Source organism: Crassostrea angulata, chromosome 7, assembly GCF_025612915.1.
Source record: "Crassostrea angulata isolate pt1a10 chromosome 7, ASM2561291v2, whole genome shotgun sequence".
Classification (NCBI taxonomy): domain Eukaryota; kingdom Metazoa; phylum Mollusca; class Bivalvia; order Ostreida; family Ostreidae; genus Magallana; species Magallana angulata.
Window position 1 is genome coordinate 3,026,937 of NC_069117.1, and position 27,855 is coordinate 3,054,791.

General features: G+C 35.3%; 3 protein-coding genes across 5 annotated transcripts; 1 reads left to right on the forward strand and 2 right to left on the reverse strand.

Annotated features, from left to right (window-relative positions):
• Positions 1 to 912: 912 nt before the first annotated feature.
• On the reverse strand, positions 913 to 5,497 carry LOC128155539 (deoxycytidylate deaminase-like). The gene is made up of 5 exons (XM_052817302.1): positions 5,339 to 5,497; positions 3,447 to 3,537; positions 3,119 to 3,254; positions 1,623 to 1,836; positions 913 to 1,273 (listed from the first exon to the last, which is right to left on the reverse strand). The coding sequence occupies exons 1-5, from the start codon at positions 5,404 to 5,406 to the stop codon at positions 1,165 to 1,167; spliced, it is 618 nt and encodes a 205-aa protein (XP_052673262.1). The 5' UTR covers positions 5,407 to 5,497; the 3' UTR covers positions 913 to 1,164.
• A 415-nt stretch (positions 5,498 to 5,912) lies between these two features.
• On the forward strand, positions 5,913 to 14,311 carry LOC128155160 (protein Red-like). Its single transcript, XM_052816739.1, has 18 exons — positions 5,913 to 5,996; positions 6,625 to 6,697; positions 6,877 to 7,005; positions 7,146 to 7,205; positions 7,517 to 7,586; positions 7,996 to 8,093; positions 9,245 to 9,359; positions 9,681 to 9,751; positions 10,018 to 10,070; positions 10,302 to 10,465; positions 11,083 to 11,194; positions 11,441 to 11,495; positions 11,616 to 11,904; positions 12,241 to 12,309; positions 12,638 to 12,669; positions 12,793 to 12,876; positions 13,043 to 13,198; positions 13,460 to 14,311. The coding sequence occupies exons 1-18, from the start codon at positions 5,987 to 5,989 to the stop codon at positions 13,617 to 13,619; spliced, it is 1,800 nt and encodes a 599-aa protein (XP_052672699.1). The 5' UTR covers positions 5,913 to 5,986; the 3' UTR covers positions 13,620 to 14,311.
• LOC128155159 (centriole and centriolar satellite protein OFD1-like) lies at positions 14,307 to 27,724 on the reverse strand. 3 transcript variants are annotated; one of them, XM_052816737.1, is made up of 30 exons: positions 27,429 to 27,724; positions 26,536 to 26,736; positions 26,187 to 26,255; positions 26,067 to 26,097; positions 25,667 to 25,774; positions 25,182 to 25,324; positions 24,721 to 24,810; positions 24,099 to 24,182; positions 23,867 to 23,973; positions 23,415 to 23,534; positions 23,213 to 23,286; positions 22,884 to 22,975; positions 22,543 to 22,620; positions 22,382 to 22,449; positions 22,148 to 22,191; positions 21,818 to 21,969; positions 21,575 to 21,686; positions 20,891 to 20,942; positions 20,336 to 20,648; positions 20,073 to 20,193; positions 19,767 to 19,877; positions 19,592 to 19,679; positions 18,875 to 19,008; positions 18,523 to 18,639; positions 18,190 to 18,335; positions 17,794 to 17,910; positions 16,833 to 16,850; positions 15,709 to 15,759; positions 14,656 to 14,696; positions 14,307 to 14,531 (listed from the first exon to the last, which is right to left on the reverse strand). In XM_052816737.1, exons 1-30 carry the CDS (start codon positions 27,522 to 27,524, stop codon positions 14,498 to 14,500), a joined length of 3,012 nt encoding a protein of 1,003 aa, XP_052672697.1. In that variant the 5' UTR covers positions 27,525 to 27,724; the 3' UTR covers positions 14,307 to 14,497. The 3 variants fall into 3 exon arrangements, with proteins under 3 accessions (XP_052672697.1, XP_052672696.1, XP_052672698.1); XM_052816736.1 differs by having other exon boundaries at positions 16,833 to 16,853; XM_052816738.1 differs by lacking the exon at positions 16,833 to 16,850.
• Between the last annotated feature and the right edge of the window lie 131 nt (positions 27,725 to 27,855).

Here is a 27,855-nt window from a genome sequence, read left to right on the forward strand (position 1 = left end):
AAAGTATATTATTTACAATCAATTTTAACAGGAGCTTGGACTTTGGGTAGTTGTGTCAAACAGCAATGTGACATAGGCCTATCAATTATTTCTTTTCTGACCACTCAGCCATGGATCTTTGAAATCAACAAGAATTGTCTGGCTTATATATAAAGCCATTTCTACGCAATCTTTGCATATTTCGCTCGATATCAGCATCATTTAACTTGATTTGATGCAAGAAGAAGTAACGTCCTACCGACAGTCCAAGCTTGAATATCAAAATGGTTCTCTATCACATATTCTCTATAATAATGACATGTTTCTGGGTATAGAAGCTGGTTTTAGAACCCCTCAGTTGTATTCATTCAATAAGATATGCATATATTTTATTCTAAAGTCTTTATTTACATAATTATCTAGGGGCATCTTATAACCCGCCATGTTGAATAATGGCGTCACCTACCAAACTTGCCTAAGCTCTAGGCTGCTGGTAGAATTGGTGACCTCATTTGAAATTGAAAGTACACCAATGGTCAACATTGGTAACCAATTGCTACCATTGGGTACTATTTGTAGACATTGGGGACCGAACTTGCCGTTGGTAAAAATCTGGTGAACTCTGAACGCATCTAGTCTTATTGTTTTTTTATGTGTTTAATTTGTTATTTGTTCTTTGGCATGATCAATCAAAGCAAATTCATTTTTATACATAATCAAATTTATTTCCTTTGATGCATATACTCTAAACAAGTAAGTCTCAGCTTAAAAATGTTGAGGATTACCAGTATTCAAAACAAAACATACAATAACAATAAACAGATGAATGTAAATCTCTCATAATCTCTCAACACATAATCCAGGCATCAAAACCTAGATAAAGTACATGTAGATGTAAAGCCATTTTAACAAGAGCTTGGACTTTGGATATAGTTGTGTCAAACAGCTATCATTTTTTTTACTTGTTTCGATGCAAGACGTAGATATTCCTAGGTCTTGTTAAAATGGCTCTACCAAGTAACAAAGTAATAAATTGATCAAAACATAGTGCACTGACAAAGAAAGACATAGTTCTCGAACACATTTGGGAGTCCCCCTGATCTGATCAAAACGTAGTGCACTGAAAAAGAAAGACATAGTTCTTGAACACATATTTGGGAGATCCTTTGTGGGGGATTGGTTGACCTAGAAGGAAGTCTGGTCAGCTTTTAAGACTTCTTTCACATTTGTCCCTGTCATTGCATCAATGGCTGTGAAATCTATCAAAATCTGCTTCTGTTTGGGAATGTGTTGCCTGCAACAAATTGAAATACAGCAAATCATTAATGAATGAATTACTTTGAGATCCATTAGGAGTATTCCACAGTTTCTGACATGGGAATCAATTTCTGAATTAATTTGATTCATGTCATCTGAAAATGTTTGATTCTAAGTTAGACATGGAATCCTTAGCTACAAACTGTATGTGTAAAACTCTGAACAATGAAATATCAAAGATTTACCAATATTTTATCTTTTTAATCTCTAGCAACCTTTTGGAAGAATTATTTACAATGATTTATTAACACTACCCAATATTTGACTCCTGCCATGTGTAGCATACTTTTAGAAGAATTATTTACAATGATTTATTAACAACTAACCTATATTTGACCCCTGCCATGTCTAGCATTTTTTTGGAGGCCACAAACTCGGGTTTGTCCTTGTATTTGTCCGAGTAATATACCACCTCCTTTATCCCCGACTGTATCACGACCTTGGCACATTCATTGCAGGGAAACAACGCCACGTATATCGTGCAGTTCTTGACGTCCGCAGAGTTCTTGTTTAACACAGCATTCAACTCCGCATGACACACTAAAAGATTAATGCGAAAAAAAAGAGAGTGAATATTATGCAATATCACCAACTGTAAAATACCGATGTATCATAGGCCTTCAAATTAAAATATTTACAATGACTTACTATAATATCATGCAAGACTTCTCCAAGGAAAAAAAAATATTTCACACAATATGGCTTACAAAAAAATAACATCACAATACATAAAATGAAATTAAACATTTAATACACATTAAATAAATTGAGCTGCGTGTGAAATCTTATCATTTTACGTAGAAAATCAAATCTACAAGCACACATGTGGAAAGTTGACGCATCAAATAGTGTACCTCGAATAGTCAGCCTCAAAAATACTGAAACTTGGTGAAGTATCAGTGAAAATAACTAACACTGCCAATCGAAAAGCTGTACAAAATAAGGTTAAAATCATCAATTAAGATACCTTATTTGTAAATGCAATGATGATATTACAGCTAGCATTAAAGAAGTATCAAAAATAGGGCATCCAGGATTTGGGTAATCGTGAACAGTAATCATAATCAGCTGTAATCGATTACAGGTTGCTGAGTAATAATCAGTAATCATTCATTTTCTGATTAAAAGTAATCATACTTTATTTAATTACTCTTAAAAAAGGGCCTGTAATCATGGTGAATTTTTCATTACTTTATAATTACAATAAAATTAAAATGCTTGAATTGCTTTAGTTATTAGATGATTAAGCTTCAACCTTAGATATGGTTTCAGTAAGAACTGGGTATTATTTATGTTATATGTGTTTTAGAAGCTAATTATTGCAGGTGTATTTTAAGTCAGCTTGGGTACTGTTATAGCAACATTGATGTATCAAAGCATGCCTTGTCAACAATGATATTAATTGTAGAAAAAATATATACCAATCTGTAGTGTATGTTCTAGACTAAAATAATCACCAGTCATCATTATTACAAGAAGTAAAAGTAATATAATGTAATCAATTACTTTTAAAATTGGATGAAATCAGCTTGTAATGGATTACTTTTAAAAATCCAAAGTAATTGTACCAATGGCATTTGGAGAAAAATTCAAAAGACAGTAAAACAATTTCATTTTTTTTTGAATTTTTGCACCTGCCCTATGGTGCATAAAATTTGCTTATTTTGATAGATACATCTATTAAATTCACAACCAATCAAATCAAATTTTGCTGCCTTCAAAAACTTTTTTAAAACAATTTCTAATCAAAAATACACGCAGAATAAACACCAAAGTAAAAACATAGTTTTTAGTAAGAGACCACACAATAGTGAATACTGACCATACAGTTGCTTGGTTTCCAGGATGTTGTCTGAATCTCGTCCCCATGGCATTTCATCATCGTGGCAACCAACAGGCATCCCATTATAACCAATTCCAACAATTTTGTTCTCTTCATTTACAATGCATGCTCCGACCTATTATACCCAAGAACAGAATGTTCACTCTATGGAGTTGATTTATCTTCCAAAAAGATTAAGCTAATTCATTAAGCTTTACCCCATTGTGTTATAATACTACATGTGCCAGTTGTAATTGTATCTAGTCCTTATAAAAAAATCATAAATTTCACAAACTTTTGTATGGCTTATAAGATGTTTGTAAATCACCTGTGTTCGTGGGTCTTTACTTCTTTGTGCCGATAGAAATGCTGTTGCCATAAAATAGTCCGGCCAATGAAGATAATCATCGCGCTTCTTACTGAAAATGAGAACAGAGGACTGATGATATGATGTTATCTGGATACTTGACTTTTCTCCTGTTTAATTTTAGTATAAAAAGATTAAACATAGTGTAAAAAAAAATTAATTAAACATAGTAAGATAAAGTTTAAGATTACAAAGCTGACCTTGACCTCGTATTTAATTGAATACATGCCCCATATCTTTTTTTTTCAATCTACATTTTCTTAATACACCTACATTCATAATTGCATGTCTATAATAGATGGATTTCAATTTTTTCTCTCAAGCCATGTTCACTTTTAATACTGACGTTCTTTTCTCTATCTTGTATTCTTTTTTTGGTGGGGGTGGGGGGGGGGGGGGGGTACCACAAATTAGATGGGCTCATGCTGCCAATTACATATTTGTTGCTTTCTGCGATTTTTCAGAATTAATTCTGACAGTTTTTGTAAAATGTACTGACACCCAGATTTCATTGAAAATCAGTTGCCAGTGGATATCAGCCTGAACAGTTCAGTGGACATTGGCCTCAGTAGCTCAGATATCAGCCTGAACAGTTCAGTGTATATTGGCCTCAGTAGATCAGATATCAGCCTGAATAGTTCAGTGGATATAGGCCTCAGTAGCTCAGATATCAGCATGAACAGTTCAGTGGATATAGGCCTCAGTAGCTCAGATATCAGCCTGAACAGTTCAGTGAATATAGGCCTCAGTAGCTCAGATATCAGCCTGAACAGTTCAGTGGACATTGGCCTCAGTAGCTCAGATATCAGCCTGAATAGTTCAGTGGACATTGGCCTCAGTAGCTCAGATATCAGTCTGAACAGTTCAGTGAATATAAGCCTCAGTAGCTCAGATATCAGCCTGAATAGTTCAGTGGACATTGGCCTCAGTAGCTCAGATATCAGCTTGAACAGTTCAGTGGATATAGGCCTCAGTAGCTCAGATATCAGCCTGAACAGTTCAGTGAATATAGGCCTCAGTAGCTCAGATATCAGCCTGAACAGTTCAGTGAATATAGGCCTCAGTAGCACAGATATCAGCCTGAACAGTTCAGTGGATATTGGCCTCAGTAGCACAGATATCAGCATGAACAGTTCAGTGGATATAGGCCTCAGTAGCTCAGATATCAGCCTGAACAGTTCAGTGGATATAGGCCTCAGTAGCACAGATATCAGCATGAACAGTTCAGTGGATATAGGCCTCAGTAGCACAGATATCAGCCTGAACAGTTCAGTGAATATAGGCCTCAGTAGCTCAGATATCAGCCTGAATAGTTCAGTGGATATAGGCCTCAGTAGCACAGATATCAGCATGAACAGTTCAGTGGATATAGGCCTCAGTAGCACAGATATCAGCCTGAACAGTTCAGTGAATATAGGCCTCAGTAGCTCAGATATCAGCATGAACAGTTCAGTGAATATAGGCCTCAGTAGCACAGATATCAGCCTGAACAGTTCAGTGAATATAGGCCTCAGTAGCTCAGATATCAGCCTGAATAGTTCAGTGGATATTGGCCTATCGTTAAAATGACAGATGTCCTACGGACCCGACCTGAGCATAGCCTGTTCACAGTGTAAGATTATTCTTTCTACACCCAATTGAGCACTGAACAGCTGATATAATAGATACTTTGTGGTAAGATTTTTTTCTGACACTGTATAATTATATCGCACTATTGATGAATATAAAATCTTTCTTGTTTACTGTGTCTTGTTGACGTCAAAATATTGACAATTTCAATTCATCCTATTGGTATTTTTTTCCAAAATTCAAGAAGTATAATAATTCTTCTTTCTGAAATTATGAAAACTTACTTGAGTTTAGCTGGTTCTTTCTCTGATAATGAACAGTCTTTTATACTCATTATAGCATCCGTAGCCATTTGTCCCGTTTCAGTTTACGCGCCAACAATCGGCGAATCAAGTGAATTATAACTGTATTAGTTGCATCCTATGGGTATTATCTGAGGTGTACCGAGTGAACGCGCCAAATGCATGAAATGGGTGCAACGATTTACCCAAAACAGACAGGGAAAGGAAGATACTTTTGAAATAGAAAGGGAAAAGAACTGTTATAAAATTAAATTTATGAACATAAGTGTTATTTGTTGGGGGTTTTTTTTCAAGAAAACATTATAATTTGTTTATCCTTTTGACATAATTTAAAAGTTTGATTATAATTTATTTTAAATCCAATTTTGTGTTTATTTACGTATGTCCTAAATCAAGTTCATTTTCACAATAAATTTAATTTTTTCCCTCTGCGTTGTTGCTGATATTTTCAGAGACATAAATAACATATATAATGTCTCTGATTTCATCATGTTCATATAATTAATATACCCGGATATATTTGACTTATGTCGGTTCTAAATTTATCTTGGCTTCTTTCTTCTACTTCCGGTTAAAGTTGGAACAGAAACTGAGAAAGATCATTTGTACAGTTTTAAGTGCATCAAGAAAATGCCTGAACGTAAGTGCTTCGGCTTTTGAAACATGGTATTTTTGCATGCCTTTGTTAGTTCTAAGATAATTTTATTTGTTTTTACCTTCATCATATCAGTTGAAATCATTTTGATAACAGACCGATTGATAATCGAAGTAATCAAGTAGTGTTGATGTTTTATACAATATTTATTGTTTCAATAAAAGAAATGAATCTACGGAGAAAGAAATAACACATGGGGGTAATATATCCATTTTATTGATAATTTTACATTAAAAGTATGACGTATTTTTTCTGATCTTTTTTGACATTTTGAGAGAAATATGTCCTTCATTCCACTACTTGCATAAAGATTTTTCCTGCAAATAGCAAGTTTGTGGTCAATCACTTTACAGTGATATCCTATTTTCTCTTATTAAGAACAATAACATGCAAGATATCTATTGACCCAAATCAAACATTGTAAGTGAGACAGACATTATGGGATAAATTGATTTTGAAATGTTGATACATGTGAATATTTATTCTCTATTCTTGTGCTCATTGGTTTAACTACCATTTGGTAATACATTCATATGGTACCCCAATTTTATCAACCAGATAGGAATCGATCATATGAAGTATAGGAGAGCATGATTGTGTGTTTTATTTTAAGGTGGTGAAACCGAGGTGTTCTCAAATCCGCTGCCTCCACAGAATTTTGAGGATTTTGGAGAAGATGATGAAGGGTATGACACTGTTATATTAATAAAATACCCAAACACAAGTAGAGCTAATACATGAAGAAAATTTCCCAACACAATCATTTGTTAGAAACTTAACAACAAGTAGAGCTAATTCATTTAGAACAAAATAATTGCCGTAAAAAGATATCAAATAATACATAATCAGAAGCAATATTTTGTAGGCAACATCTTACCAATGAGGATTTCCGTAAGATGCTTATGACCCCCCGGGTCTCTTCTTCGGGTTCAGCGTCCTCCTCTACAGTTCATCACGGAACAAAGCCAGCAGTGACACAACACAAGAAACCTGTGTAAGACACACAATGATGATATTAAATCAATGCCCAAAGTTATTCCCTGAAGTTGTCAATATTCTCATAGAACGTTAAAGGCATTCTGAAATAAATTCAAATTGTCAAGGTTAATTTTACTTGATCAATTCTTTTATCAGAGTGCCATTACCAGAAGAAGATGAAGATGATCCGGCAACAAGAAGGAGAAAAAAGAAAATGTAATACAAGAACTACAGTGTCTATCTAGTCATAAAACAATTCCTTTGTAATACTTTATAGACAGCATCTATCCAATTATAAAACAAGTACATTGCATTACTTTATTATGTATGAATATAGGGTCGTAGTATAGGTGGAAATTATTTTGTTTTGAAATGACTGAGGTATTTTGATAATAATTTTTTTTCAATTGCTCAAAACAAAACAATATTGTTATAACACTTATTTTTTTATGAACATATATTCTACATCTATATCTTATATACAATGTAAGTAAAAGTTTGCAATCGTAGTATTTCTATAATTAAAGTTACTATGCCAAGCTTAAGCGACTTGAAGAAGAGAGACAGAAGGAACTGGAGTCAAAATACAGAGACAGGGTAAGTGCTACAAAAAAATCAGCTAAGGGGTTGGGGGTTATTTCAGTTACCTTCCATTTCTCTATGACAAAATTATGTACTAAATATGAAGGATTTCAATTACTGCAGAAAAAATAAAACAACTCTTGAAGAACTATTGATAATAACAGTTTTTTCCTGAAAACATTACTTCAGTGTATTTGACAAATTCTTCATCTCTTAAAAAATTTTGGTTGGAAAAGGGTTTTTGGTTTCATGTTAATTACCGGTAGTTATTTCAATGAAGAATTAATACAATACAAAAATAGTTTTTAAAGCATTCTCACAACAGGATCAGTAACATACATGTACATGATTGATTCAAATGTTTAAAAAGTTTTTGCTTTTGATTATTTGTAATGGAATGACTGATTATGAATTGTAATGACAGGCCAGGGAGAGGCGAGATGGTGTCAATAAGGATTATGCAGAGACAGAGATTATCAGCACCACTGCAGATTATCGAGCTGTGGCTCCAGATGTAAAGGCGTAAGTCACACATCATTTGTTCTTGTATGATACAGCAACAGTCAATTCCTTAACGAAACTTGGCAGGGCTCGACATTAACGCTTGTCCGCTTGTCCGGTACCACTTAAAAAAATATACGGACAAGTGAATATTGCTTGCCACTTGTCCGACTGGACAAGTGCATTTTTATGTAAAGAAGTCTCCAACATTTTAAAAAGTAAAGAAAGTTTTGAGATAAGTTTATCTGTAGTCCCGTCATAAGTTTATCGATTAGTTATTTTGAATTTGATCCCGACTTCAAATTGAAATGCAATTGAGTTACTCTTGATCGGGATTGAAGTTCACTAATTACAAACAACTTTCAATATTGATCTGTAAAGATGTGGATCTTAGTTCTTACACAGTACCAAACACACATGTTATCAAAAAGAAAGGAAGAATAGGTAGCAAAGATAAACTTAAAAGGATTATGGAAAGAAATGTAATTTATATTAGGTTTCATTCATCATTGATAGACTATGATGACTTTTTATGTTTAGTTTAAAAAACAGATAAGAAATCAATTTAAGAGTTACATGTATTTTAAAATTTAAAATGTCTTGTAATTTGCCATGACAAAGCTACAGCTGACAAATCATGTTTAATGTTATATGGAACCAATACATTTAGGAAAGACACTTTAAGTTTCCATTTAAGAAGTCAGGTTATTAATTATGGCAAGAATAATCGATAAATGACTTTATTTTAGTAATACAGAACTGTAGTTTTCAAGTTGACAATATTTGATCTTTAATACTGAAAATTTTTTGGACAAGTGAAGTTGAAGTTCGGACAAGTAAATATCTTGGTCACTTGTCCGAATGGACAAGTAGGAAAAAAAGTTAATGTAGAGCCCTGCTTGGCTTGTATCGTAGAAACAGAAATCTTTTTGGGCAAACAATTATTTTGTTCTAAGATATTTCATAGTGATTTAATTTTGTTACATAATTTACACACCAAACATATGACAGAAGTCAACATTTCACTATAAATTAAAATTTGGATTTTTCTCATGAAGTAAATCTCATCCTTAGCAAACATTCTGCCTTGACAGTGTTCCTTTTAAATTGTTAATTGAGGTAAAGTTTGTTAAGGTTGAGAAATGACATACATTGTGGTATTGATATTAAAGGGGAGACAACTACGCCGAAAAACGTAAGCAGCTGATCCAGGAGTCCAAGTACCTGGGAGGTGACATGGAGCATACTCACTTGGTAAAAGGTCTGGACTTCGCCCTGTTGGAGAAGGTCTGTATGGCAAAAAGCATTTATTCATAACAAGTACTGTGGAATCATTTAAATTCATGGGGGCCAATTTTCGTGGACTGTAACTATTTTGTTCATTTGCGGGGATGTAATTTCCTGGATGCGTCGGTTACTTTTTCAGAAACAAAGATAACTCTTTATGAATTTGTTTTCGTTGAGGATTTAAATTCGTGGGGGAGGGCTACCCATGAATACCACGAAAATTGAGCCACCACGAATTTTAATGATTCCACAGTACATGTAGATATTAGGCTGTTTTGTCATGAAAGATAAAGCTCTGACCATTCTTGGGTTTGTTTGTAGGTGAGAGCAGAAATCAGCTACAAGGAGCGCGAGGAAGAGGAGATAATGGAGGAGGTGGTCACCCAGAAGAAGTAAGATACCCGTATAAATGAATGAGTTATATTGTAACACAGGTAAAAATACCAATAAAGAGCTTAATGAAGCATCAAATATTATTTCTCATCATTTTATAACAAAAATGCCACACTGGTCCATCAAAATAGTCACATTTTAATTCTTGAAGATAAACATAAAACATTCAGGTTGCCTTTGTAATAATTATTGTCTTTTTTTTTTTCTTTTCTCTTTTTTTTTTGCATCAAATTGTCCCAGTTTTAATTTTAAAACAATATTTCAGAGAAGATAAAGAAGTGGACCAAGAGGAGCAAATGCATTTTAAAACCAGAATGGGTGAGTGAAATGTGCACCTGCAATGTACATGTATGAAGGGACAGGACTGTTAGCAATAAGCAGTGTTGTAAAATAAAATAAAGCTCTGGTACATTTACATATCTGTTGAGGCAAGATGTATGACGGTTTGTACATGTATATGTCATTCAGATAAAGCTCATTACTAGATATCTTATACAGAAAATGAAACTTAATGAACAATAATCACCTTGATTTTTATTAACACTGTAGGCAGGAGCATCTTCAGGACATTATTTAAAAGTAAATTTCCGGAGAGGAACGAGCTGTTTCTGCCGGGACGGATGGCGTATGTGGTGGATCTGGAAGATGACTATGCAGAGAACGATGTACCATGTACCACCATCCGCAGCAAAGCCGACTGTCCCAGTCTGGAGGTATGTACTCATTTATCAAACAACTACTGTCCCAGTCTGGAGGTATGTACTCATTTATCAAACACCGATTGTCCCAGTCTGGAGGTATGTACTCATTTATCAAACATCTACTGTCCCAGTCTGGAGGTATGTACTCATTTATCAAACACCTACTGTCCCAGTCTGGAGGTATGTACTCATTTATCAAACACCTACTGTCCCAGTCTGGAGGTATGTACTCATTTATCAAACACCGACTGTCCCAGTCTGGAGGTATGTACTCATTTATCAAACAACGACTGTCCCAGTCTGGAGGTATGTACTCATTTATCCAACATTGCATCTCATCTTGCTACTGCTTTGCAAGGGCACCCCTGTAAATTGTTAATAAAAAATATACTTTTAAAAAGATGAAAAAGAAAGGTGTCTTGGAAAATATATCAACATAAGCAGTGCATGTTAATACTGGTGTCTCTGCAGGATCTTGAGTTCTCTATGTACATGTACTGTAGTTAAGATTTACCTTAAGAGTGCCCAGATATCTATGTATATGATGACCCTGTTTACATCGATCCTTGGATATTGATGTATGTGGCCTTATTACCATGGTCTTTGTATGTATTTTCTCCTCTCTGTAGGCCACGACAACTCTCACCACCAATGACATCGTCATCAACAAGTTGACCCAGATTCTGTCCTATTTAAGACAAGGGCGCAGAGAAAGCAAGAAACTCAAGAAGAAAGAGAAAGGTGAGATCTAATCGCTGTAGATCTCTGCTGCCAGTTAAAAAACATAAACTAGGAATATTAATGCACTCTTTGTGGTAGAGCTAGACTGATAACTTACCACAGAGAAACAAGAACCAAGCATAAAAAAATGAAAGTCATTTTAATTAAGTATTCTAGGTTGAAAAATTAACTTATCTTAATAAAAGTTTTACCATACATTAAAATAACATTAGTGAGTACCATTATGGATCTATTTTTTTTTTGTAGGAAAAAATAAAGATGATGACAAACCTAAAGAAAAACTACCTGGAGCTGATGACAAGTAAGCTGTGAAAACTATTTCACTCCTGTTTAACTGGATTTTCTTTACATGATGCCATATTTTACAAAATTTTGTATACTTGAAACTAACATATTGTAGTGTAAATGACATGTTTTACAGTATCTACACTGATGTTGGAGATTACATGCCCTCCTACTCAAAATCCAAGGACAAGAAAGACAAGAAGGACCGTGGTCGAGATAGAGACCGAGATGATCACCGAGATAGAGGGAAGGACCGAGATAGGGACAGAGACAGGGACTACCGAGACAGAGATAGGGACAGGAGAGATCGGGGTAGAGATAGAGACCGTCACGGTGATAGAGATAGGGACAGGGAGAGAGACGGCCATCGGGACAGGAGGGATGACAGGAAGAGGAAGTCCTACTTTGAGAAGCCTGTAGAGGAGGTTTGTTCTACTCATCATTCTGTCCCCTCCTGTCGCCAACGCTGCAGACATTTATTCTTCCAAGATAATTGATTCACATCATTGTGCTTGTGAATTTAAAACGAAACTCCTTTTTACAAATTAAATATTCATTCCCTTTGATTTCAATTTAATAATTGACCATTATCTCCACAAATAATGATGTTTATCAGAATGCCTTTATGGGGTCAATCAAATCTATGAAAATTATGATAAGAATAACTTTCATGTTCAAACTTTACTTAAGATGACAATTTGATTGTCAGAGCGTAACTATTGCTAGGATGTGTGTTGCAATAAGTAATCTGTGTGTTACAGGATGATGACAGGACGAAAGGACCAGGGTCAGCTGGTGACCTTGTCAAGACAATCAACGACCGCTTCAAGGTCAGTGACAGAAATAAGGCAACCTTACTGTGACTGTATGATAATATACCCTAGATATAGTCTCATACACTTCAAAATTCAATTTGATTAAAAAAAACACCTCATTTCAACTTGCCTTTGTGTATATCGTGCTCATGTATGACTTGCTTTACAAAAAAGCAGTTTAGTTTCTTAAAGATCTTAGTATTCAAACTCCCATGCATACTGCAATGTGATACTTCTGTTGAAGTGCTGTGGATTTTTGGTTAAATTTGTTTCATGATTTTCAGGATCATACTTTTACATATTGTTTCTTGTCAGATGTTTTGAATCGATGTCTATTTTTCAGAGTTATGCTGATGTGGAAAAAGAGAAAGAAAAGTAAGCTAGTATTAATGTCTAAGAATTCATAATAGATATTTTAATTTTGTCACAGGCTTTTTATGTTCATATACAATTTGTGATCAAGGACTGCACTGTTTTAAATCTGTGTGTGAATTGTAGGGAGAAGGTTGATAAGCACAAGAAGTGGATGGAGAAGCTCCAACAGAAGACACTCATTGACAGTTACGCCGAGTGTTATCCGGGGTGAGAGACTGTTCACACATCCCAGTAACCTTGTTATACTTCAGATACATGTTGTCTCATTACCAGATTTATTGAAAAGGGATAAAAATATATACAAAATGCTTTCTCATTATGTCATGGTACATTCAATATATATATAATATTTCAATCACTTGTTCTCTTTCAGTATGGAGGAAGCTGATGATGCTTTGGGCGACTCTGATGATGAGGCAGACTTCAGCAAAATGGACCAGGGCAATAAGAAAGGCCCTATAGGGCGATGGGACTTTGACACCCAGGAGGAATACAGCGACTACATGGCCAACAAGGAGGCCCTGCCTAAGTATGGACTCAGTCTCTCTTCTACTAACTTGTTTCTTATTAGGATATCTGTAAATACTGGCTGATAATATTCTTATTGTCATGGAAAACATTCAGCTGTTGTTAGTGATATGTTGACCATCAATAATTGGAAATTTATATTTTATTATGTCAAGTATAAAGTCCAAGGCTAGATGGTAAGAAAGTCACAATCAGCGAATGATCTAAACAGACGTAGAAAAGGTGCAAAGACTCGTCATTATTATCTTTATCTGCTTTTCAGGGCTGCCTTCCAGTATGGAGTCAAAATGGCTGATGGACGCAAGACCCGTCGTGCCGGGCCAAAGGACGAGAAGGCCGAATTAGACCGACAGTGGCAGAAAATTCAAAACATTCTGAAAACCAAGACTGGGGAGCCCAACGAGAAGAAAATGAAGCATTGATTGAAAAACAACATTATGTTAAAAAAATGTTATTCTAGTGACTAAATTCTCTGAATTTGTTTTCTGATAAATTGGACTGTGGACTAAAATCATTGTAGTGTGATACTTCGATCTTTATGTAATTCAAGTTTTCCAGTGTTTTTTGGGTTTTTTTAACCACCAATTCAATATTAAATGTACAGTGTATGTTTATTTGGAGACTAAATTTAATGAGTCTGGTGATATAAATTGTAATATAGTGTGGGGGAATGATGAATCAGCTGTACTTTGAAGTAGAGGAGCTTTTTGTTTAATTTCTTTTGATTTGGTTATGTGTATAATCTGGTTTACCAGAACAAGTGCATGTAAATTCATTTCATAGACTGTAGTCATTATCAAGTTTTGTATATAAGTAGAAATGTGCGAAATGCACAAAATAAATTGTTTATAAAAAATTTTGTTTTGCAAGAGAATTTTTAAAAATGATATCATAATGCAATGATTTGAATTTTAGACAAGGTTTATGATATGCATCTTTGCTATCCAAGGGTTTTTGGTCCACGCCGGGGAGCGAAGTGGACCGAAAACCCTTGGCTAGCGAAGATGATGATACATGTATGTAGCTGTAAGTGTTCATCAGATATCATTACCAAAATATATGGGACGTACATGTAATTTCACATACGGGCATATAATAAATGAACTTACTTAGACTGTTTTACATGCATTTATTAAAGATACAAACTAAAATATATAAATAACATTTCTAAGAGAACATTTACAAATTCAATACACTATCACAGATAAAAGAATTTCTGTCTATGGACGGCCAACATTCATTTCTGTCTATGGACGGCCAACAATAAAACTGAACTCTAGGGTGACCTGAGATCAGCTGATCACCATCCAAAGTCTTCATCAGATCCATTGTTGCTGGAAAAAAAAACCAGTCCATACACAGAGTTATGACAGGTGACATCAGTAACTCAAGTATTAGGAATATGTAAGGAGAATTAATAATGACCGAGTAAAATGCAATACTTTAGTTTATACAAACCTTTGAATGTCTTCAGCCACAGAGAACTCAGACTGTGTATCCTGAAAATAAAAATGGATGATGCATAAATGCAAGGGTGGTGATTCTTCCTCCGAAGCTTGGTTCAAAACTGCGGTACCAATTACACCCCTGCGAATGTGTTCGGGATGTTTTCTTTATCGTTGCTAAGTATTTAATAAATCCAGAGGTGCCCGAATGAAAGTTCACGAGACTTCACCGAGATGTGCTCAGTTCCTGTGAAATTTCGAGCGGAAGTATGAGTGCTCGGATAATATTCTCAAAATACGTAAGTACAGGTCGTTTTTATATCATACCCTACTTGGATTTATGTTAAAACATGAAAACCTTTCAAGATGTATGTCTTATTTCACCATCTAGCGGTTATTTATACGAAACGCTAATATTCAGAACAGAGTTATCGTTCGTGTTCAACCACGTGTAAAGTGGTTGAAAGTATAGACATTAGGTTGCTTAATAAAATCATAGCCATGTTTGATGCTTGTGGTGTGCAATACCATGTTTTTAGAGAAATAATGGGTGTCTGTTCTGTATAAAAACTTAGTATATCGAGCCATTTTCAAGGAACATTCTGCATAAAATAGTATAGTCTGTTGCACTATTGATGCTATTACTAGGTCAGGCGCGGATCGAAAATTAATCATCAGGAGGGATCTCTACAAGCATGTTAATTGTTGCAAAAGCAGACAAGAACTATTTTTTGTATTGTCGCATTTATTTCTAGAACACATTTTATCCACCAATTATTAATGAAGATAAAGTTTAGAATCAATAAACCTCTAGATTTATATTTGATTACAAGTACCTAGATTCTATGAAATAGACTATAAACACGAGGCATGATTTTTACTGCGAAACTGAAAGGGTCAAATAAAATCACGTGGTCTAAAATTTAAATGACAATAACATTCGCAGGGGTGAATTAATTGCTTTTTTAACAGATAGATTTACAGTGCTATGAAGAGCTAAAATGGACAGCTAGACAGATTAAAACAGTGGGAATGTACCGATCAGATTTACAATACTAGTACTTACAGCTTGGCTGTTGGTGCCTTTGGACCACACATCCATCGGTTTCTTTGCAACCTAACAAAATAACAAAAAATAGTCAATTGTAAATTCATTGCATGTTTGTATACTTCAAAATCTGTTGCTTAGCAAAAGGATCAAGAATTTTCCATCTCATTTACATCACGAAATGTCTAGATTTTATCAATTTATTTGATTATTTTCCACTTTCAAACAATCAAGCATCTTGAAAGTGAGCTTTATATAACATGCTTGTTTGTCAAGTTTTGAGTCATAAACACAGTCATTAAAACAGTCCAAAAAATTAAGATGGATCGTAAGTTGTAAAACAATGACTGCAGTGCTGATGGGAATTTTGATGCCTGTGTACCTTACATATTACTTAAAATGTCACATTGTTCATAGAATTTGCAACCATAATTGAAAATAAATAATTTGAATTGTGGTTTTAATTTTCATGTACCAGTATGTCTTTTATTACAGCTGTTAAAACAAATCACATTGAAATAGTTTCATTCTAGTTGTAATGAAATGCAGTTTACAGAAGCCCAAACTGCCTAAATATATGTTATATTTATTTAATATGAATAGTCATTAAATTAAATCCTGAAAAAGCCCAAAAATCTTTTTAGTCTCAAGTGAAATGATGTTTGTCATCCAATGTTCTTTAAGACAGTGAATTATTTTTGCCAGTGCAAAATCTTGTGTTCAAGACGCTAGCATAATTCTTTAAACGTAATTAAAAATTAATTCATCTGATATGAAACTCAACTGAAAGATTAAAAATTACATCCTCATTTTTGCTTTAATAAAAACTGCTTGATCAAACTCCCTTTAAAGATCTGGATGGTCAATTTTGAATTTTTCTTACCTCCTTGAAAAGAAAGTTCAGTGTAAAATATATAGGTAAATATTCAAAATTCTAAGCCAAAAAATTTGGATTTTTTCCTGAATAAAATAGATATCTAATGATGGTTTGTTGACCGCCCAGTCTCCCTACTGACATAAGTTTGTCTTATCTAGCATTAATCTAGCTCCAATGAATGATGGCTGATGATTGGCACATTGATGTGTTGAACTGACTGGTGCTATGGACCAATGTTTCATGTTGTGAATAGCCACACAGTTACCTTTCTCTTTGTCTTGGTCTGCTTAAAATAGCACAATTAAATTAAAATCTGTATCTAGTCTTCAAATTTGATTTCTCATTTTGTGAGACATATTGAAAAGCTTGCATTTGTTATCTTTTTCTCCTAGTACACTTTCCCTGATACATGTAACTACAAAAAGACCACGGCTGTATTGCACTTAATTACCAGTTCTCAAATATTCTTTCTAAATTTTCTTATATAAAACTCTTATGCCGATTTCAGCCACACCCTTATTCTTACTTTGTGTCATGATGTAACCAAATCTGAATCTTTATCATGTATGAAAAAGACTTCTTTGTGCTCCTCTTGGGGTCACAGTTTGAACAGTTTTACACCATATCATGATGTTTACATAGTTATACATGCATCACAAATCATTCTTCTTGAAACGATTCATACAAAAATCCCCATTACATTCCCATGTTGAACTATGCACCCTTCACTTAGCCACTTTTGGTTGAGGGATAATGTTTTTACAATTTACAATCTACACAACACAAAGATGCTTTCTTGTTATTTTAAGCATTTCTGGAGCACTGTTTCTTGGGAAGAAGATTCTATAAGTCAAGCCCCCTACTTTCTCTGTTTTTCACCCTCTTCTCCCCTTCATCCCCTTTCTTTTACCTCTTCCTCCTCTTATACATCTCATTTTATAAAACACCTATTCAATTGTCACTGTTTTTAAACCTCTTCCCTTCCTCTCTTCTTATTTTCCCTGTTTCTCCCAGCCTTTCTTCTCCCCTTCATCTTTCCCTATTTTCCCTGTTCCTCCCAGCCTTTCCTCTCCCCTTCATCTTTCCCTATTTTCCTCGTTTCTCCCCAACCCATTCTTCATCCCTTCATCCTTCCCTATTTCCAACCCACTCCTCTCCCCTTCATCCTTCCCTATTTTCTCCATTTCTCCCCCACTCTTCATCTCCTCTTCATCTCTTCCTCTCACCTCCTCCTCCTCCTTCTGCTTCTGCTGCTGGACCATCTCCATGTACTGCTTCATCACCGGGTCAATCTCCGGCTCCTTCGCCACTGCCTCAGACTTCTCAGATTCTACACCTTCCTCCTGACAAATAGTTATAACAGGTCCCAATGTAATTCTCTAACAGTAGACATTCAATCAAAATATCAGTACCATTGATAGCACAGACTCACTCCAACAAAATTTTCTCTAACAGTATACATTCAATCAAAATATTGGTATCATTGATAACACAGACTCCCTACAAATATGTTATTGTGTCAACATCCCTGCAATAATTAACTGTATATGTATGCATACATTGTTAAGACAATGGATCCCCTACAAGGTGTTATACAGATATATAAAGTGAAACTTCCATACCAATCTTTTCAGCTCCCTCTCTTCCTTCTCCTGTAACTCCTGTTCTTTACGCTGCCTCTCTTCCTCCCTCTGTCTTCTCTCCTCCTCCCACTGCTTCAGCTCTTCTTCCTGTTGTTTTTTCTTCCTCTCTTCTTTCCTCTTCTCTTCTATCATGTAAAATCATTACAAGTATAATTAAAAATCTGCTGTAAAACATTTTCAAACAAGATATCAGTGTAAGATGAGGTAAAAGTATCTCCATCTAATACTCTGAAGAAAGTACCTGGTAATAGTTCAAACAATTGAAACAATGAATTTATTTGGTTAACAAAATCAACTGCATTTTTAAGTTACCTTCATTCACTGCATCATCCTGTGTGGGGGTTTTCCATGCACTGTCCAGAGAAATGGGCTGTAATCGACCCCCAGCTGGAGGTCGTAGTGGGGTCATGACCTCTGTCACAAAGGCAGCTATTGACAACACACGATAGAATAATATCAGAATTACAGTATAAATGTTCAGAAAATTGCTCACACCTTTTACATACATAAAAAAAAGAATATTTCTCAAATTCATTAATAACTACTGGTATGGCTGAATCATCAGACTCACAGGAAGCCTTTGGCATAGTTCATATGTACAAAATGTAGCTGTACAGGAAAAACCAGCTTAGCCCTGTGACACAGAGTCACCGAGAACCAGTACCTGATCCAGGTTTAGGTGAGAGTTCCTCTTCACTTGACCTTGATCCTGGGACAACTACAATACTGGGTGACCCTGGTCTGGCTTCAAGGTCAGACACCGTGATTGGCCGGGGCCGCTCTTCCACTCTTTCTTTACTGTCAAAAAATAAATAAACATTCTGATATCTGTGGTACAGTATTTGGTTTCAACAAAAATTCAAAAAGCTATATATGCCGTGTTTAACACAGAAAGTGGTAAAACTGACATTATGTTTTCTTTATTTTCTAATTAGAGGCGAGTTCAACAGAGTGAGCGCTCGAGATCGCTCGCAAAAATTTGTGTTGTGGGTATAGGGAATTTTGGCGAACAGAATGGTGGTCTATTAATTTTTTAATAATAGTTATTCTTTCATAAAGAAAAATATGAAGGATTTAATTTTTTGTCAACTTCAAAAGATTATTTTCACTAATTTTGTAAACAAACTATCTGTCATTCCTCTTCCCCCATGCTGCTTCTCTCGATTTCTTTTCCGCGGTCTTGTGCAGACATACACTTAATATGTGAATCATTTATAAATATTCATAAGAACACTTTTACTTCTTCTAACATAAAATAACCATAATATTCAATTAATACCAATATAGCTGTAAATGACATATATACATTAAGTTGACAATATTAAACATACTATTTTATTAAAACAAAAATAGTTGGAAAATGTGTTTTAGTTGGACTTACTGGTTTCCATCGTCTGACATTGTAGAGAGGTCAAACCTGGGCGGGGCTTTCCTGTCTGCTCCAGACCCAGTCAGCTCATGGAGACTGTCTGAAATAATGAATCAACATGAGATTGGATTAAGTAGGCAAGTTCTGGGACAGTTGCAGAAATATCAGTGTCAAGACAGCTCCATACCATTCAGATTTCCTCCAGAAGAGGATTGCCTCCCTTGGTAAGGAGTAGATGACAAAGGTCTGTGTATAGGGCTGGCCACAGGGGAAGCAACTCTTTTCTGACTCTGTTTTTCTGCAAATTCAGAAAATTAGAAATGTTACATACATCAATGGTAGCTTTTCAATATCATGTACATTGAAAGTATTCATTGCACAGAAACCCTACATCAAAAACTTAACATGGTCAAATGTCAAGATAACTTGACAATCTGAAGAATGAACTGTGCATTGGAAAAAACAAAATTCAAAGAACTTGGTGTATCTGTACCTTGTTCTTTCTCTTTCAGATGTGTATCTTCAACGACTCTTGCAGGTTTTGGGTGATCCCCAGGGCCAGAGGCTGGATTGGATAGTTTGTAATGAAAATCTCGGTATGCTGCTTCTAAATTCTATAGAAAAACACAACAAATTTTAGTAGAGAACAAACATAAGAAGATATAAAATGCACAAATAATTGGAAGCTGCAAGCATTGGATTACAAATAATTATTTGTGGGCATGTCTAATTCATGAAATAGAAACATAGTATTACTTGGGCCTCCCTTTCCAAACTCTTCAGTCTATATTTAGCATCAGCTACTACATCTGCTGAGTTGACAGAGGAAGCGTCGTCCTCAGAGAATGCTGGGTAAAGCCTCCTCTTCCCAGTAGATGGCAGTCCAAACTCGGCCTCAATTTCATTATAGACGTCCTGCTGGTCATACTCCTGCTGGGCACGGGCGGGGTCGGGGCGCCGTGGGGTGGTCTGTCTGGACCTAGGCAGTCGGAGGTACTCCTCCACTTCCCCCACCCTGTCCCCTTCAGCAGGGGCTGCCTGAGTGGGGACGCGGAAAGATACAGAACGGCTGCAAAATCAGGATACATTACGTCAAAAATTTTATAGACAACTAAAACCAAAAACATCAATGGGAAGTAACTATTTTCTACTTTTAGATACAAGATACTAAGTAGCTAGTTATTAAAATCATCACAATATTCTTAGTTCTCCTACAATTTTCATTCACAGAAATATATATATAGTGTTTAAAAAAACTGGAATTTCACAGTACAGTTAAATCAGCTGAGGAAATCAATGTTAAATCCTTACTTCATGTTGTTTCCTTCTTCATGTGGTTTTCTGTAAACCTCATTTGTCAAAGCTGAAAAGTTAGAAACAATTAAATAAATCTGCTGGCATAAACCTCTGTGGGAGATTAGCAGGTACCACTTAAATCTATGATTAGGTATACCTCTATGAGTGATTGACAGTATACAGTTGTTGACTGGGGTCGAGGGCAACAGTTGATCTGTCGGACCGGCTCGCAAACTGTTGCCCAAGGCCGAAGGCAACAGTTTGCGAGCTGGTCCGACAGATCAACTGTTGCCCGAAACACAGTCAACAACTGTTTTGTTATACCCCTTCTAATCCATAACACGTTTTCGCAGAATGTGACGTCACAGGTCAACAGTTTTTTTAACAGTCGATTTTAACAATTCCAATCTAATAGTTCCAGTCCAGCAGTCAAAATGCTGGACTTTTTTTCATATAGAGTTATATAGTAACTGTTTTAAGGGGTATAACAATAGAATCTATTGAAAGCTATATACATCCATGAGTGATTGACAGTTTGAATCTATATTACAGAGTGTATACCTCTATGAGTGATTGACAGTTATAATCTATATTACAGAGTGTATACCTCTGTGAGTGATTGACAGTTATAATCTATATTACAGAGTGTATACCTCTGTGAGTGATTGACAGTTATAATCTATATTACAGAGTGTATACCTCTGTGAGTGATTGACAGCTGAGCCCTCAGGTCCACTAATTCCTCATTCATCTCCTTCATCTGTAGAGTCTGGTCCTCAAATCTCCTCAACAGGTCCCGGTTCCTGTCCATCTACAAACACAGAATGTTAAATTTTCCTTCTTTTAATGTGATTGTGTTCTGTGCATTTTCTAGAAGAGAACATTCATTTAAATGAGTAACAAGGCTATACAGCTGTCAATCACTGCCAATCAGCTCCCTACCTCCTCCTGTAGGCGTTTCTCCAGCTGCTGTTTGGCAGCGTTGCCCAAAGTCTGTTCCTGTCTCAGACTCTCCTTGGCTTTCTCCAGATCTCGCTGTAACATCAGGGTCTCCGGGGTCGGCCGTCTCAACTCCTTCATCATTTCCTCTTGTCCTGTAATCGTTGTTTACATATTAACCACAACATTCATCTTCTAACCAATGTAGAATTTTCCCCATACATTTTTTTTGTAGCTTTTATTTCCTCCGATTTAGCACTTCAATATCATAAACTTTTGAATAGTGTTGTAAAATTCTTTTGAAAAACTAGATAGAATAATGGTAACACATACTTCCTCTTTCTCTTTCATTGATCTGCATGACCTCAGAGAGCCTCCTATTAAAACAAAAAAAACATGCATCAAATACACCTATGAACTTTTGATGGTATCGTTCTCTATATTCATGTATGTACAAATTCTCAAAGTGACACAACCATACACACTCCTGATGGTCTCATCAGAATAAATAGACTTTCCCATTGATCATACTTGTACACATTTCTATAATGTCATGTCTATACATACGTTCTGAGGGTCTCCAGTTCGTTCTTCATCACAGCATTCTGCTCCTTCAGCACCTTGTAATCTGCCATCTGAAACATTTTTCATCAATATTTAACATTTCTGAAATTTTGACTCAACTTATGTTACTCAACATTTGAAGTGTCAGTTCAATGTACACTTACATCTCTGAGCTTGGCGTTCAGTAATTCGTTCTGTCTCATTGCTGACACTTCACCATGTTTCTCTTCTTGTACTCTGGTCTGAAATATAGTCAGGAATTAATCAATAAACACTGAATATAAAATATCATTTCACGTGACTGTCAGTATCTTTTGATAAAAGGTTCACATACATAAAAAATAATTTTTTCTTTGTTGGTATATCAGTTATGTTCATTATTTTTTAAGTAGCAATGTAATATTGATCACAGATTCTGCAATATCTTCGCCACAAACCATCAACTTGAAGGTTTTTAATCTCTCTTGTTTTATGTACATGTAGTACTAAATATGAAACCACTTACCTCCAATTCATTAATTCTCATTGTTTTATCCTTGAGTTCGTCCCGGATACTCTGAATTCTCTCCTGTTCATCTCTTATCCTTCTCTCTTCATCTGAAACAAATTGTTTAAATCCCCAGTAAGCATGCTTCATGTTTTAAAAAATTTTGGAAATTAATTATATCTACAGTATCAAGTAAATATTGTAACATACATCTCAGGTATTCGTTTTTAGCTTGAAACAAGCAGAATATTCACTTTAATAGAAGCCCTTTGAATAAGGATGCAATCAACTGACTGAATACAAAAATACAAGAGATACTATAGACTATAAGAGTACTATAGACATACCTCTTGCCCTGGCTTCTCTGATTTCCAGATTTTGGGATCTTTCCATGTATTTAGCCTGTTCTTCAACTTTGAATCTAAAACACAAATCAAGAATTTCACTGTGTGCTAGCTATTCCGGCATTTATTTTTTCAAAAAGCCCCTCACCACAAATACCATGTTTAATGAAGTAAAACAAAAAGAATGCTCTGAACTGTTTCTCACTTGGTCATTTCATTCTTCAGCTTCTGTTCGTACTCTCCCTCCATCCTTCTGACTTCCTGTTCTCTACGACGGAGGTCGGTCTCTTTGTCCTTCACTCTCTGTTCATTTAGTTTTCTTTCTCTATAATGTTGGTTAAAATTTAAATATGCCTACATGTTGTTCTTGCTTCTATATGTACCAGTATAGTTTGTTCCTTCCACTATACATCTTGGGTTTTTTTCTACTTTTTTTACAAGGGAAAGATATGTTTTAAGAAAATACATGTTTTAAAAAAATCAACTGTGTCTCTTTAAAATTGCCAAAGAGTAAAACTTCAATGCAAAGGATTATTCTTCAGTCATTAGTAATACATGTACATCTCAATAGGATTATTCTTCAGTCATAAGTAATACATGTACATCTCAATAGATGTGTAAATTATTGTTATCGCTTTAAGGTAAAAAAATTCAAACCTTTCATTGGCTTCTGACGCTCGTTTGATCTCTGCTTCTCTCTTGCGTAAAATCTCTATTTCCTCTAAAATTGACTGTCTTTGGGCATAAATTTCTTTTTCGTGAATCTATAAATAATTGTTGACATTGTTTTTAATGTTCAATGCGCAGTTCTACACAGAGAGTTCTTACAGACAAGTTAGAAGCCACTTTTACTTTTTACTTTACAGTAGACTGTGTTAATTAGACCTACATCTTGTTCTCTCTGCATTCTCTCTATTGAATTTCTTTCTTTATGTAACAGTGAATCAGACTTCTGTTGATATGTTCTCTCCAACTGAAAAAAGAATAAAGTATGTTCAAATAACCATAGAAAAGGGAATGTAAAAAAGTATCAATTTCCCATTCCCTCCCGCCTCATTATTCTCCCTGTATTTCCCGCCTCATCCTCTTACCTCCCGCTTCATTAATCTCCTCTTACCTCCCTCCTCATCAATTTCCCCTTACCTCTATCCTCATCAATCTCCCCTTAGCTCCTGCCTCAGCAATTTTCTTTCTTACTTTGCCTCATCAATCTCCCCTTACCTCTCTTGCCTCATCATTCCCCCTTTACCTTTCTCACCTCATCAGTCTTCCTTTACCTCTCTCACCTCATCAACCTCTTGAATCTTGCCTCATCAATCTCCCCTTACCTAACACCTCATTATTCTCCCCTTACCTTACGAATCATCAATCTCCCCATACCTCTCACCTCATCAATCTTCCTTTACCTCTCTCACCTCATCAACCTCCCCTTACCTCTCACCTCATCAATCTCCCCTTACCTCTCACCTCATCAACCTCCCCTTACCTTTTGCCTCATCAATCTCCCTTACCTCTCGCCTCAGCTGATCGAACTCCCTCCGACACTGCTCCTTTTCCTCCAGACGAATCCTTGCTGCCTCATTGTCCTTAATCCTGGCCACCTGACAATGAACACACTCACTTTACTCATTGTGGGTTTTTTAGCTTCTCTGTGGGGATCTAATTTTGTGGATGTTTCAGGTTTCAGATTAAGTAAGATAACTTCCCCTTTCATAATTTATTTTCATCGGGGATGTAAATTTGTGGGGAAGGGTAACCCATGAATAACATAAAAACTGAGCCACCAAGAATTCTAATGTTTCCACATTATTTAGTTTAATATAATGTCTAGGCTTCAATCTAGGCTTCAATTCATACTGGTAATTTTCTGTCCCAAGTTTTATTTGAAATGTAAAACTGAGCTCCTACAACTTCATAAAGTAGGGGCTATTGCTATGGTACTAGACTTGTAATGGATTTAAGTCAGTCTTACCTCCAGTTTTAAGTCCGTCCTGTATCTCTCTTCTAGCTGTCTCTGAAATGACATTAGTCTTTCTTCCATGGCTGTTGCTCCTATTCTAAAATTTTCATCCCGCTTTGAGGAGTAAAATTCTTCCATTTCTCCCAATTTCTCATCTAGCAGTGCAAGAATATGGATATATATGTACATGTAAAAATAATGCAAATGATTTTTTGACACATAATTTTATACATTTTCTAATTTTCACTGTATGCTTCAGCTTGTATTTTCGGTAAAATAATAATTTATGTAAATTATCATGCAATAAATTTAACTTGGCCCTTTTATTCTACTCCGTTACATGAAATACAGTTAAAGATGACTTTTGGAGAAAGGGTGACAAATATATGGGTACTTGATTACATGAACTTCTATGCATCAATTTACATGCATCTTTTAATTTTATGTATCAACAGGCATATTTTGAACAAGAGATGCTTTTGATGATCTCCACTTACCCAGTTCTGAGACAACTCCGATTTTGATAAGGTCGGTCTGAGTACCACTTTCCTGCACAGCGTCTGAGTGAAGAGAAGATAACTCACATAGCAGCTGCCACAGAAATCCTACAAAAGTTTACAGCTTTAACCACTCGCAGTCATCAAATAATTCCTCAGAAACAAATCTCTGATCATAAGGAATTAAATTTTTTTAAGAGGGTAAATCTTGTTCTAATAATTAACAAAATCAATACATTTGTGCGTCAATCTAACTAAGGTGGTGCCATCTAAATGACACAGATTAAAGTTTTTTATTAAATTGTGTATGTATATGATCAAGTGTCATTTTTCATTAAAATAACTTTTTTATTATGATAAATTCAATATAAACTTTAAAAATATTTGTCTAACAACTGACCTTTTTTATTGGAATCAGACTGGCCCTGTGCCTGAAATACACAAAGTAAGTGGGTAAATTCAATCGTTGAGTTAGGAGTTTTAATTTACCATTTCCTGACTCTAATTCCTTGCCACTTACCATTTTACGGTAAAGCCGGGACTGGGAACTGACTCCAAGAAGTTGAAGCAGGTCATGTGTGGTGAAAATCTACCATGTAAAAAAATTGGAGATTAAAAGTCCTTTTTATGGATATCAAAAAGTGCTTGGACAATCTATGGTATTAGCAACTGGTCATAGAGATATATTGTGTATGAAATAATTGTGTAAGTGAATAATTATTTGGTTTAGAATAGAATTCTTTTGGACATAAAAAAATGTATTGAAATTTCAGATATTTGTAAACCAACTATTCAATAGTCATACATATTTTATTTCATAAACCACTACTAGCACTGAAAGTGTATCCTCTGGCTGTATTCAGACTTACTTTGTCCCGCTGAGTTGAGCTCTCTGGCAGGAACACGCTGAGTGAGTAGTCATACTTGCAGTGTCGTAGATGGTCAGCCACCAGGCTGTTAGATGCTCTGTGTAATAGGGACCCCTCCTCCGCCTCTCTCGGCGTCCTCTCGGTAAGGTTTCCTTTGGTTGTTTGCTGTAGTTCTGTTACCAGTTTGTTTCTTAGCTGACTCTAAATAAACAAGAAATTATTATACTTAATATGCTCATTTTACATTTTGTATTTGCTGTACTGCCTTTAAATTTTGTTGAATTATAAATATTATCACCACAGTTAATGAGTAATCATACATTATATTACAGGTGCTAACCTTGATCTTAATGTTTTGGGTATTAAAATTTCATACAAACCACTTCTTCTGAATTACACCTACAATCTTCAATGATTAAAAATATTTTTGTTGGGTAACAGAAAAAAAATTAAAGTCTATAAGCACATGTGCGGCAACATGTATACAGAAACATTCCATTAGTTTCATATCCAATTTATAAGTAAAGCATTATTTACCTAATGTTATTGTTGCTGAATGCAAGCGTATTATCATGAATATGTCTGTATCTTAATTGAGGTGGGAATCTGCTAATTACATCTACAGCATGAGTAAAATGTGTTAAGACAATATTGAATCCACAACATTAATAAATTACGTGACATCAACACCTTGTTAGTTAAGGTCAACTTAAGGAGAATTCAAATTCTATTCAAAAATTTTGTTTTCACAATTGTAAGCATTATTACAGATGTTGAGGAAATTCTGGATATATCTAGGAGACAGGTGTAAACATGTTTCAGGTTAAAATACATTTGGTTTCTGGTAGTTTTCAAACACAAAACAGCTGATTATGTATGTATGGGGCGTTAACCTTTATCGAGTCAAACAGTCCGCGGTCCCTGAGATTGTGGTATAACCGATTTCTCAACTCCTCAGCCGACAGGTACTCTTGTCGCTCTCGCTCCATGTCTTCCAATGGTCAGGGAATGAAAATGGAACGAACTGCAGTATATATCTGGTAGAAATCTACTCCATTACATAAAATACCAGTCACACATGTGGCATGGGCACACCAACACGAACTGACTGTGGTTTGATACAAAAAGAAGGAATTTTTTGCTCTTGATTTTCACAACTTTTGAAATATTCCGCTTTGTTTACATCGGATATCCGGATGGTATATGATGAACGACTCCAAGGAGTTCCGATGGAAACAATCCCTTTACAGGGCTTTGATAAGTCATACTCTTATCAATTCGAGTGAATATCCAGAGAGGAACGTTTATTTTATGCAAATT